At 56.1% G+C, this 12,754-nt stretch overlaps 1 protein-coding gene across 4 annotated transcripts; it reads left to right on the plus strand.

The window, feature by feature from the left end:
• Nucleotides 1-665: 665 nt before the first annotated feature.
• On the plus strand, nucleotides 666-12,611 carry NLRX1 (NLR family member X1). 4 transcript variants are annotated; one of them, XM_014741250.3, is made up of 10 exons: nucleotides 666-1,909; nucleotides 2,534-2,664; nucleotides 3,230-3,299; nucleotides 3,770-3,858; nucleotides 4,417-5,036; nucleotides 5,435-6,256; nucleotides 9,272-9,867; nucleotides 10,146-10,232; nucleotides 11,023-11,274; nucleotides 11,731-12,611. In XM_014741250.3, exons 2-10 carry the CDS (start codon nucleotides 2,595-2,597, stop codon nucleotides 12,050-12,052), a joined length of 2,928 nt encoding a protein of 975 aa, XP_014596736.2. In that variant the 5' UTR covers nucleotides 666-1,909; nucleotides 2,534-2,594; the 3' UTR covers nucleotides 12,053-12,611. The 4 variants fall into 4 exon arrangements, with proteins under 4 accessions (XP_014596736.2, XP_023500742.2, XP_023500743.2 ...); XM_023644974.2 differs by having other exon boundaries at nucleotides 670-982; XM_070272878.1 differs by lacking the exon at nucleotides 3,770-3,858 and having other exon boundaries at nucleotides 791-982.
• The last annotated feature ends 143 nt before the right edge of the window (nucleotides 12,612-12,754 follow it).

Below are 12,754 nucleotides of genomic sequence, written 5' to 3' on the forward strand. Positions count from 1 at the left end.
GTGCACCTTAGTTCGGTGCACATTGCACACGTTTGCATGTGGCAGTGTGCCCTGGCTGTGGTGGTGGGTGGCTCCTCCATCAGCTGCGTGGGCCCTGGGTGTGCCCTGTATGGAGGCACAGCGATGAGGGTGGGGGCTTTGAGGACCAAGAAGCCTAGGGCGAGGCCATGATTGGGTTCCAGACAAGAAGAGCAGGTTGGGGAAGGAGCTGTCCCTCAGCCCCGTCTTCCCAAAGTGACCAGAAGCCATACCGAGCAGTCTGGAGTCTGAAGAGAATCAGATACAGAGGGGAGGACTCAAGAAGGCCTTGACTCAGATCTCTGCCAGGAAGTAGGCTGAGGAGGGGAAGAGGCACAGAGAGAAGGATGCCCTTGGGACGGGTGGGTGCCTCAGGAAGGCCCAGGAATGAGGAAGGAATACACAGGCCGGGGATTTTTGTTCTGGCTCTTCCACTTGCTAATTGGGTCTACCTGCGCAAGGCACTGCCCCCTTCGGAGCAGCAGTTCCGTCATCTGTAAAATGGGCCTAACAACGAGCCCTGCCCGGGAGGTGGTAGAGGGGTAGCGGGCGGGCCTGGCGCCTGGCAGGCTGCGGAGGGCAGTCCCAGCGGCAGGTCCCTCCCGGCTGCAGGGATGTCCCCGGCGGAGGGCGGGGCGCTGGAGGGCGGGCAGGCGAGGCCCCGCCCCGGGCCCGCTTCCCGGGCACCCGGCCTCTCGCTGTGCCCTCCTCCCGGGTCCCCACTGGCCGCGCGCGCCCGGGCTCGCCCTCGCCGGTGCCCGCTGCCAGGACCGGATGCAGGCGGGCAGGAAGCGCCGCGCGGGGCCTCTGGGAGCAAGCGGGAGACGCCGGCGGGCCGCGGGCTCCGGGCCTGGGCAGCCGCGGGTAAAGGCCCAGCGAGCCCCGTCGCCCCTCGCCCCCGGCGGGGCCGCTGCGCGGGGCGAGTGCCGCTGGGGCTGCGCGGCCGGACGGTAGGACGGAGCCGGTACGCTGCGTGGGGGGCACTCTGGCCGGCTCTCCGCTTGGGCTCCGAAGCCATCTGCATCTCGAGAGCTGTTTGGGACCCAGTTTGGGGCAAGGAGCGCTGGACCTGTGGGAGCACAGCCCCCGTACCTTTGTGGCTGTATCCCTTCCTTTCTCACTGCCCTAGAGACTTGGGTGATCTCCAGAGAACTGCTCTCAGCACCCCCGACCCCTCCGCGAGTCCCATCTTGAATCAGTGGCCCTGGATCTCATTTTACCCCCTTGACCTACTTTCTCCAAGCTTTCTCAGCTTCATGGCTCTCTTAACCCTTCTCCAGCCCCTGGGGCTGGTGCTCTGAGCCCTAGCCCGCCCCTCCAGTGGTTGGCCCTGCTGGCAGGTGGGCCCAATGCAGCCAATTCTCCTTAAGTTTGCCCTGCCCTTAAGGAGCCACATCTCAGTGGAGACCAGGTGCCAAACAGCAGCATGCTCCATTTAAGGGAGCTCAGAGGGATTGGGAAAGACTTCCCAGGAGAAAGGCCCTTTGAGCAGAGTCTTAAAAGATTGGGTAGGATCTGGACAAGGGAGGAAGGTCATTGCAAACTGAAGAAAGTGTATGAACAAAGTTAGGAAAGTGTGAGCAAGAATTCAGTGAGCCTGGCAAATGAACTGTGAGTCGAGGGCAAACTCAGAAAAATAGCTTGTGTGGGCCAGGTGTTTGGACTTTGTAGTAACCTGGGATTTTAGGGAGACAACTGGTGGCTGGGATGAGGGATTGGAATGGGATGAGACTGAAGGCAGAGGCCAGGAAGGAGAAGGGGGTCCTTGGAAGTTCTGGAGCGTCTGATGCAGTAGGAACGGGCTGGCAAAGCACTGGGAGGACGGATCAGTAGGACTGTTGACTGTCTGAAGGAGGGGCGAGGATTTAAAGACAAAGGTCGGATTTCCAGCGTAAGTCGTGCAACTGGGGAGATCTGCAGTAAAGTAACTTAAAGGGGAGGTGCTCCTAAAGGTGATGAGCTCAGTTCTGCCTGCATGAAGCTTGAAGCACGGGGGGCAGGATGTCCATATGGAGATGTCAAGTAGGAAGTTCATTCATGCATTTATTTATTATTTATGCCAGCCTCAAAGGCAGCTTACATAAAAGTCACAGAAGATAAAATGATAAAACCATTAAAACTCAGCTAAAAGGACCTGATAGCTAGGGGAAAAAGGCAGAGGGGGCGGATAGTTGTTGCTGGAAAATGTTGGCTCAGAAAAGCCACTGGAAATGAACACAGGACTCACCTGAGCTTGCTTGCAGCCGGCCAAGCAAAAAAGGACACCTAAAGAAAGCACTTCACTGGGCTGGAGGTCTGGGAGAGGTGATAGGTGGTAGGAGATAAACGGGGATTGTTCAGGTGGGGGATATAGGAGAGGGAGGAGATCTGAAGGCCAGGCCAGGGCTTTGGCAATGCTGACATTTAAGGAAAGGCTGACACTCTCCTCAAGAGGAAGGCCTTTCCTTGGCCTGCATGGGGAGGTAGGGGTGGGAAGGGGGGTGTGTGTGGTCCATTTGCACCATTCTTCCTGCAGGGGAACAGGATAGAAGGTGGTGTGCGAGATCCCTTGGGCTCCGACTGTCTCTCCTGCTGCCATGAGCTGGAGCTGCCATGTGCCCAGGGCCTCCTGGGGCCCTGGTTTGGGAAGAGTGTTCCAGCCAGCAGGTGAGCAGGAAGCAGGGGTTTCTGTTTTTACCTCTTCCTCTTCAGAGTCCAGAAGGTGCCTGCAAGAGAGCAGGGATCCAGATGTCAGGTGTGCTAGCCCCAGCTCTGTGGTTCAGTAGCTTTTGGCCTTGGGTAAGTCACCTCACCTCCCTGAGCTTCCTTTTTCCCATCCTAAAATGAAGGAGTCGGACTAGTGATCTTCGAGGGTCCCTGTAGCTACATAAGTCCAGGAACACTTGTCTGATTTTATTTTGCAGGCAACAAATATTTATTGAGTGTCTTCCATGGGCCAGACCCTGTGCTAAGTTCTAAGTATATAATTATGAACCAAAACAGATGTGATCCCTGCTCTCATGGGGGGTGGGCAGAGGGGTGAGACGGAAATGAATGTTAACCAAATAATTACACGATGAAGTATGAAATTGCATAATAACTGCTACAGTGGGGTGGTACGTGATGCTATGAGAGTAAATAAAGGGGGATTTGATATAGACGTGGGGTCTGTGTATTGGTGGCGGAATGTGAATGGGATCTGGATGCTGTTTCATCTCCTTTCTCTCTGTAGATGAACGTACCTCCTTCCTGATCCACTGGAGTTGGCCCCTTAAAAGGGAGCGTCCTCTTGGGCCCCCTAGGTGAGGTCTCAGTGTCATACCTTGGAACACATCTGGGCACAGCAGAGGAGCCTGGGAAGGGTCAGGCCTTGAGAGAGCTTGATCCCTGAGGGGGAGGTTGGTCTTCTGGAGGTGGGGAGGGTACAGAGTCAGCTACCAGGTCTAAGAGGAAGTTGGCTTACATCATCAACGGCACAAGTCACAGTGGTTAGCCAGAGGGAGGACCTGTGGGAAGTGGGTGGAGTCTGGTGGTGGCCAGCCTGAGTTCCAGGCAGGCAGGCAGCAATGGGGAGCTGGAGGGCTAGGAGTGAGGCCTCAGTCCCTGGGAAGGGTCTGAGAGTCAGACAAGGCTCTCAACTTGAGTGTCCAGGGTCAGGCCTGGATCTCAGAAAGCCAGAAGTCCGTCAGTCCAGACAGGCCTGGACTCAGAGCCTGTGCAGAGGCTGAGCCCGGTAGCCAAGCCCCGGCTCATCCCTTCTCCTTGCTCTCAGGGCCTTTATACGCCATCATGGAAGCTCAGCAGACAGTGGTCCCCCATCAGGGAGGCATGGACAGTGGTTCCGGGGCACCTCTGCAGCTGGTAAAGGGACTGGCTCCTTAGTGAGCCTGAGGAGGGGGGCTGGCTGGGATCCTGGTAGGGGGTCAGGGGGAGGGGCCTGGAGGGAGAAGCAGGCAGGAAGAAGGAGCAATAGATGATCCACTGCCATCATCCATCAGTGGGCCCACCCTTCCTGGCCCCATCATCCATCTGTCTGTGTATCCCTTCCTGCAACACTATTGCAATGCACACTTACTGTGTACAAAGCACTGGGAAGGATAGATCATCCCCATCCACCTTCTGCAAACTGGGTCCAGCAGTCAGGTGAAGATTGCATACGGATAACCATGTAGCCAGTCAGCCCAGGCTCAGCATCCCTCATCCTGTGGCTCCCCACTTTCTGCCACAGGGGCTCCAAGCTTTCTGGACAGTCTGTATTTTCTGAGAGAGTCCTGTGTGCCCAGCACCATTCTGGGCCCTGCATCTCCTGATGCTGTGTCTTGACTCTGCAGCCTCACCCTACCACCACCCTGGCTGGCCCTAAGCTTCTGCATCTCCCTGCCTGTTTCCCTGACCTGTTCTCCTTGCCTTCCCATCTAGAAGCTATCCAGCGGCACCGCCGGAACCTAGCTGAGTGGTTCAGCCGGCTGCCCAGGGAAGAGCGCCAGTTCGGCCCAACCTTTGCACTAGATACAGTCCATGTAGACCCCGTGATCCGTGAGAGCACCCCTGATGAGCTGCTTCGCCCCCTGGCGGAGCTAGCCCTGGAGCATCAGCCACCCCCAGCCAGGCTCCCCACACTGGCCCTGTCTCAGCTCTTTGACCCAGATGCCTGTGGGCGCCGGGTGCAGACAGTGGTGCTGTACGGGACGGTGGGCACAGGCAAGAGCACACTGGTACGCAAGATGGTCCTGGACTGGTGTTATGGGCGGCTGCCAGCCTTCGAGCTGCTCATCCCCTTCTCCTGCGAGGACCTGTCATCCCTGGGCCCTGCCCCGGCCTCCTTGTGCCATCTTGTGGCCCAGCGCTACACGCCCTTGAAGGAGATTCTGCCTCTGATGGCTGCTGCTGGGTCCCGCCTGCTCTTTGTGCTCCATGGCTTGGAGCATCTCAACCTCAACTTCCAGTTGGCGGGCACGGGGCTTTGCAGTGACCCTGAGGAGCCAAAGGCGCCAGCTGCCATCATGGTCAACCTACTGCGCAAATACATGCTGCCCAAGGTGAGTGGCCCCCTGCCCCGCCACCACTGCCCCCTGACTTGCCCCCTAAGCATTTTTGTGTCACAGGCCTGCATGTTTATTGGGTAGGAGCACAGGGCTCTTGGTTAATTCAAACCCTGCCCATCTACTTCCCAGCTGTGTGTCTTTGAGCAAGTCAACAACTTCCCCAAGCTTCTGTTTCCTTCTCTTTTTGAGTTGAACTGATCAAATGAGATACTGCATATTACGCGCTAGGCGCAGTGCCCTGGATCGTAGTAGGTGCTCAGTAATTGGGAATTGTAAATTATTATGGTTAGTATCATCTTCCTCCTTGGATACTCTGTCTTCGGGGGCTCCCTGGAGAGTGAGGCAATCAGAACACTAAGGTCTTTCTTAATCCTCAACCATGCTTTTCCCAGGCCAGCATTCTGGTGACCACCCGGCCCTCTGCCATCGGCCGCATCCCCAGCAAGTATGTGGGCCGCTATGGCGAGATCTGTGGCTTCTCTGATACCAACCTGCAGAAGCTCTACTTCCAGATCCGCCTCAACCAGCCAGACTGCGTGCACGGTGCTGGGGATGCGGGTGTCTCCACCACGCCGGCTCAGCGTGACAACCTGGTGCAGATGCTCTCCCGGAACCTGGAGGGGCACCACCAGATTGCTGCTGCCTGCTTCCTGCCCTCCTATTGCTGGCTTGTCTGTGCCACATTGCACTTCCTGCATGCCCCCACGCCGGCCGGACAGACCCTCACGAGCATCTACACCAGTTTCCTGCGTCTAAACTTCAGTGGGGAGATGCTGGAAAGCACTGACTCCTCCAAGTTGTCCCTGATGGCCTATGCCGCCCGAACCATGGGCAAGTTGGCCTATGAGGGGGTGTCGTCCCGCAAGACCTACTTCTCAGAGGAGGATGTCCGTGGCTGCCTGGAAGCTGGCATCAAGACGGAAGAGGAGTTTCAGCTAGTGCATGTCTTCCGCCGGGATGCCCTGAGGTTTTTCCTGGCCCCGTGTATCGAGCCAGGGCACCCGGACACCTTCGTGTTCACCGTGCCCGCCATGCAGGAATACCTGGCTGCCCTCTACATTGTGCTGGGTTTGCATAAGACCACTCTGCAGCGGGTGGGCAAGGAAGTGGCCGAGCTCGTGGGCCGTGTGGGGGAGGATGTCAGCTTGGTCCTGGGCATCATGGCCAAACTGCTGCCCCTGCGGGCCCTGCCTCTGCTCTTCAACCTGCTCAAGGTAACGGCCCCCGTGTTCCCCGTTCGCCCCTTGCTCCACTCCAGGAAGGAAACTGCTGCTTCCCGCATAGCTGTGAATCCTCTACTTGGCTCTGCTTGCAGATTTGGGCAGTCTGACTGTTAGTGGGATCGGGGCAGCAGGAAGGGAGAGAGAGAAGCTGCAGGCTGGGGAAGGCTTGGAGGCTGGGAGGGGAATTGGAGGGCACAGGGACTTTAACAACAATCCTACAACCCTGACAACAGTTTTCTTCTGGCACCTCTCCTCCGGCTCTTGGTTGCTGGGAGGCAGGGGTCACTATAGTCCAGGGTCTGTCCTCTGCTCTGCGGGCCCAGAAACTTGGTTGTCTGCTCCCCCAGAGGTGATTAGACTCCAGGAGTGATGACTCATCCTAACGACATCACCAGAGACAGGTTTATAAAGCAGATGCCATTTTATTCCTTTATGCCGGGAGGATAAATGGCTTTGGTAATTGGTTTAGGACAGTCCATCCGGGGTGCAGGTCTGCTCCAAAGACCAAATTACAGGCCTGAGGACTGTGCTGTGAGCAGGGCGGATGCACTAAGTTTTTGAGGGGAAGAAGGACCCACTCTCTGCTGATGTCTGCAGGGGCCTTGTAAACGGAATACTGTTATCATCCCTTTTATAGATGCGGAAACTGAGCCTCACAGAGGCCACGCCACTTGTCCATGGTCACTCAGATAGTAAGTAGGATAGCTGGGGTCTGAGTCCAGGTTTGTGATTCCGAATTCTGTGCTCTTTCTGCCAAACTTTACTGATGTGTTCTATATATTTCTGTTAAGCTATGATGCCTTGCTAGGTAACCCTGGTCCTTTCTAGGAATGTTTCAGTAACTAGTCCTGAGGAGGCAGAGCCCTGGTCAGTCCTGGCAAAATTTTAACAAGTTTTCCCTTTTTTTTTTTTTTTTAAGAAGTTCTTTCTTTTTTTTTTTTTTTTAAAGATTGGCACCTGGGCTAACAACTGTTGCCAATCTTTTTTTTTTTTTTCTGCTTTATCTCCCCAAACCCACCCCCGTACATAGTTGTATATCTTAGTTGCAGGTCCTTCTAGTTGTGGCATGTAGGATGCCACCTCAACGTGGCCTGATGAGCGGTGCCATGTCTGCGCCCAGGATCCGAACCCTGGGCCGCCGCAGCAGAGTGTGCGAACTTAACCACTCGGCCACGGAGCCGGCCCCAAGTTTTCCTTTTTTTTTGGTGAGGAAGATTGGCCGTGAGCTAACGGCTGAGCCGGTCTTCCTCTATTTTTGGTATGTGGGACACCACCACAACATGGCTTGATCTGTGCCCAGGATCCAAATCTGCAGTTCCCCAGGCCACTGAAGCATGCAAACTTAACCACTCCCGACAGGGCTGGCCCAAGTTTTCCTTTTCATAGATAGCAAATCATCAGGGTTAAGAATAGAGATTCAGTAGGGCAGCTACCTGGGTTCAAATCCAGGCTCTACCACTGACTAACTGTGTGACCTTGCACAAGTTACTTAACCTCTCTGTGCCTCAAAGTCCTTATCTGTTAAGTGAGGATAATAATATAATATATATCACTGGCCTAATATGAGGATTAATGTATTCATCCTCAGGACCCGGCACATAGTTAGTGCTATTTAATTGTGTGTTAAACATGAAACCAGGCTCAGGCAGCCCACTTCTTCTCACACTGTTGCCTCAGCCAGGACGCTGAGGACCCCACCCCTTTGAGGATGTGCCCGTCTTGCCTGGATCTCAGTGAGAGGCTGCAGTCTCCTGACGGGATTCAGAAAGGCCCTCAGTTGTTTGAGAGTGCACGAGAATGAACACCACACCCACAAGCCCTCTTGGAGGTTGGGTTGCCTAGTAGAGAGCTGGTCCCGTCTGTTCCTCCATGATCCCGTGGATTCAGTTTCTCAGGGTGACATTTTCTCATCCCGTCACCAGACAAATGTCGGGGGAGGGGCGCATAACCTCCACGGCAGGAAGCTCACCTATAAAAAGTGAAAAAGACAAAACTGGACACTAGAGGAGGAGGCACGGAACGACCTCGTGGCCGCTTGCCGGAGGAAAGGGCCCTCCTGCCCTTTCAGAACCACTGCGGGGATGGGAGGTAATGTCGCAGAGCTCCCGTTTCTCCAACAAGTATTGGAGGGCCTGCTGTGTGCCAGGCAATGTGTTAGATTCTGAGGAAAAAGCAATTAACACGATCCCAGGGTTCTGCCCTTTTGGATTGTGCAGTCTGAACACGAGCAGGTCAGTGTATAATGAAAAATCACGGTAAGCACCTAGAAAGCAAAGTGCCAGGTGCTGTGACCGTGTGCAAGGGTTGGGGGGACCTTGTTTGGGGGAATAAGGAAAACCTCCCTACAGGAAGGGCATTTAATCTGATCCCTGGAGGATTTGCCAGGAAAAGAACTGGGGGAAAACGCCCCAGGCAGATGGTACCACTTTGAAGGAAGAGAAACCTTGGCACTGTCAAAAAAGTTTAAAAAAGAGAAAAACCAAAAGGGCAAGAGCAGAGTGAGTGAGGGTGAGAGGCCTGTGATGAAGGCACTGTGGTTGGCAGGGGCCAAATCCTTCAGGGCCTGGAAATAGGGGCGACATCAGGCATTGCTGCTGTGATGAGGATGAGGACGTTGAGGATGGTGATGTATTTATAAAAGCTAGCTTGGTACCAAACTGAATACATAAAATATGCTAATTCTTTCCCACCCCTCCCTGGGCTTGAAAATATATGAGGTGTTTGGGAAAAAGAAAGAATTTCCTAATTTCTGGAGTACGTGAGACAAGTGTTGAGAGAAAGGTCAAATTGGGGCCAAATTATGAAAAGTTTTCTATTCCCTGTGGGCAGTAGGGAGCCACAGAAGATGTTGTAGGAGGGGAGTAGTATGATTAGACAAATTGTGCTGCAAGTTCAAGGGAGATCGCGAGGCTGAGGCTGTCAGAGAGAGTGTACCCTCAGCCAAGCTTTGCAGGCTGAACAGGCCCACAGGAGGCTGCAGTGCCCTCCTCCCGCTTCCTTTCCCAGGTGGTTCCTCGAGTGTTTGGGCGTGTGGTGGGTAAGAGCCGAGAGGCGGTGGCCCGGGCCATGGTGCTGGAGATGTTCCGAGAGGAAGACTATTACAACGACGACGTCCTAGACCAGATGGGAGCCAGTATCCTGGGCGTGGAGGGCCCTCGGCGTCACCCAGATGAGCCCCCCGAGGATGAGGTCTTTGAGCTTTTCCCCATTTTCATGGGAGGGCTTCTCTCTGCTCACAACCGGGCCGTGCTGGCTCAGCTTGGCTGCCCCATCAAGAACCTGGATGCCATGGAGAATGCCCAGGCCATCAAGAAGAAGCTGGGCAAGTTGGGCCGGCAGGTGCTGCCCCCCTCAGAGCTCCTTGACCACCTCTTCTTCCACTACGAGTTCCAGAATCAGCGCTTCTCCGCTGAGGTGCTCAGCTCTCTGCGCCAGCTCAACCTGGCGGGTGTGCGCATGACACCCCTCAAGTGCACGGTGGTAGCCTCTGTACTGGGCAGTGGAAGGCATGCCCTGGACGAGGTGAACTTGGCCTCCTGCCAGCTGGACCCTGCCGGGCTGCGCACGTTCATGCCTGTCTTCCTGCGTGCCCGGAAGCTGGGGTGAGGACCCGTCCTCCTGCACAGGCAGGAAAGGAGGAGATGGTTGGAGGTGAAGAGGTGGGAAGAGAAAGTGCTAGGGAAACCAGAGGTACTGAGGAAGGGCCAAGGGGTAGGATGAAGAAGTCTGGTGTGGGTGGAGGTGACAAGGGCAATAGAAGTGAGGGTGGGTGTGAACTGCAGAGGCAGGATGGTGAGGAAGGGGCATGGTGGATGGGCAGGCTCCGTGCTGAACTCCTTCCTGGGTTTCTTACCTTCCCTCTCGCCACCTTCTGCTCCAGCTTGCAACTCAACAGCCTGGGCCCTGAGGCCTGCAGGGACCTTCGAGACCTGCTGCTGCATGACAAATGCCAAATTACCACCTTGCGGTGAGTGTTCTGGGAGGGGGCCCGGAGAGAGGCTCTGGCCATCCTGGTTGCCAGCTAAGTAAAGTCAAGGGTGCTCCCTGTCTCACAATATGCCTGGCACAGGCCCGCCCATGGTGTCGTAAAGGGGGTGGGAGTCTAGACCTTGTCCTGCCCCCCCAGCTCCAGTATCAGCAGCAACCAGGTGGCAGGGAAGATGCCACCAGAAATAGGTGTTAAGAAAGCCCCTCACATGGCTAAAATCAGCCTGGGGGAGCGGGAGAAAAATACCCAGGTCAGTTGCCTGGTAACTGTGCCACCAATCCCCTCCCAGGATTTCCCTGTCGCCTCGCAAGGATGACCCTAACACGGGGCACTCTGTAGATGCTCCCAAAGTGTTGACTGATTTACTAGGAACCCAGATGCCTGGGTTCTCGATTTCTGGTTGGAGAAAGAGGAGGCGGATGAGGAAAGAGACAGGAGAGAGGGTGAGGAGGAGGGGAACTGGGGTCTGGGAGGAGGTGCGATGGGGAAGAGGAAGGCAAGTGGTAAGGATTAAGAAGAAGGGGAGGGGGCGAAGGGGTCAGAAAGGAGACTGAAAAGAGGGGAGAAGCCAGCTTCCACCCACTCTCCCTCCTCTACGCTGCGCCACCCTCATCCCCCTGTTTCTCCGTCCTCTTCTCCTGGGCCTGCAGTTCTCTCTGCCCAGGCTTGTCTCCACCCCAGGCTGTGTGCCCTTTTGGCCCAAGTCCCGATGCCCAGCACAGGGCATCTGCCATGGGCCCTCATAACCTTGGGGTGCTTGTGGCTGTAGGCTGTCCAACAACCCCCTGACGGCAGCAGGTGTGGCCTTTCTGGTAGAGGGGCTGGCAGGGAACACCTCACTGACACACCTGTCCCTGCTGCACACTGGCCTTGGGGACGAGGGCCTGGAGCTGCTGGCTGCCCGGCTGAACTGTAACCGACAGCTGCAGGAGCTGAACGTGGCCTACAATGGCGCTGGCGACGCTGCGGCCCTGGCCCTGGCCAAGGCTGCCCGGGAGCACCCTTCTCTGGAGCTGCTGCAGTAAGTCTCATCCCCGGTCCCATCGCCCCACCCCAGCCTGAGACTCTGTTCCCAGCCCTTCAGTCCTCCTTCCCTCTGTCCACTGTGCTTTTCCTGCCACAGGGGGTGGGCCTGGGCCTGTCCTCTCTTCCTGGCTTCTGTTTGATCCTTGTCGACCTGCTTCTAGGCCAACTCACCCCTCTGTGATCGGCACTTACCCTGCCCTGATATCCTACCACCATTCCTCCTGGGGTCCTGGTGGCCCCATTCCTGCTGTCCCTGGCCCCACTGAATCCTAGGAACCCCTGCCTTCCTCTGGCCACCGCCCTTCCTCTCTGACTTGTTGCAGACACTCACCCCATGGCCTTCTGCAGCCAGGGGATGAGTTGTGAGATGCCCTCGCTCTCTGTCTACCCCTCCCTGGCCCTCCTTCTCAGAGCCTTGCTGAGTGACATCTATTCTTCTCTCTCCTGCTAGCCTCTACTTCAATGAGCTGAGCCCAGAGGGCCGCCAGGTCCTGCGGGACTTGGGGGGCACTGCTGAAGGTGGTGCCCGGGTCGTGGTGTCACTGACGGAGGGGACAGCAGTGTCTGAGTACTGGTCAGTGATCCTCAGTGAAGTCCAGCGGAACCTCAAGAGCTGGGATCAGGGCCGGGTCCGGCGCCACCTTGAGCTGCTGCTGCGGGATCTGGATGATAACCAAGGAGCCACCCTAAATCCTTTGCGCAAGGCCCAGCTGCTTCGAGTGAAAGGCGAGGTCAGGGCCCTTCTGGAGCAGCTGGGAGGCTCCGAAAGCTGAGACAGTGGCAGCAGGCACCTAGCTGTGTGACCCCCAGCCCAAGCCCCTTCTCTCTGTGGCCTCCTGGCTTGCACTACTACTTCTAGAAAGATCCCTTTAGGGGTAGAGGCAAAGGAATGGGCACAACTGTGCCAGTTGCCCTCCTGGGGCATATCCAACCAGTGCTCCTAAGCCTGGAATTTCTAGGGTCGTGGAACATGATACCTCCTCTCCTTTCAGCTAGAAGGACCACAAGATGTGGCATTTTGGTGGCCAAATTGCCCTATAGTGCCACCACCAACCTCACCTCTCTCTCCTCTCAAGGAGCCTCTGATTGTGCCAGCAGGAGGCACACTTCCTATGTCTGCCTTGCCAGGGGTGTTGACATCCAGATGTGCTGGAGGGCCTCCACCTCCTGCTGTTAGGCTTTCTGTGGACACTGAGGGTGCCCACAGCCACTTTCCTCATTGGTGCTTTCTCCTCCCCCTCACGCCACCTTGATCACAACGGTATCTTTGCTCGGTTGCCTCCGGGGACATGTGCACTGACTTGCTGCTATTAAAAAAATGTGTGTCTTCCACCTACTGTGGCCTCTTCCTTGCTTGGTGGTTTCAAGGAAGGGCACTGTTCTTGGTTATTCGGGTTGAAGTACTGACCACTGTCTATTGCAAGTGGTTCCTGGACACTAGGTTCAGAGGCCGTGAGTGCTGGGTGGTTGGACAA

Source organism: Equus caballus, chromosome 7 (assembly GCF_041296265.1).
Source record: "Equus caballus isolate H_3958 breed thoroughbred chromosome 7, TB-T2T, whole genome shotgun sequence".
NCBI classification, from domain to species: domain Eukaryota; kingdom Metazoa; phylum Chordata; class Mammalia; order Perissodactyla; family Equidae; genus Equus; species Equus caballus.

Bases quoted from the DNA above. Each gene is read 5' to 3' on its own strand.
- NLRX1 (XM_014741250.3), top strand. From the start codon at position 2,595: ATGAGCTGGAGCTGCCATGTGCCCAGGGCCTCCTGGGGCCCTGGTTTG. The intron at 2,665-3,229 runs GTGAGCAGGAAG...TTCTCTCTGTAG, and splicing joins AAGAGTGTTCCAGCCAGCAG to ATGAACGTACCTCCTTCCTG. The intron at 9,868-10,145 runs GTGAGGACCCGT...CTTCTGCTCCAG, and splicing joins CTGCGTGCCCGGAAGCTGGG to CTTGCAACTCAACAGCCTGG.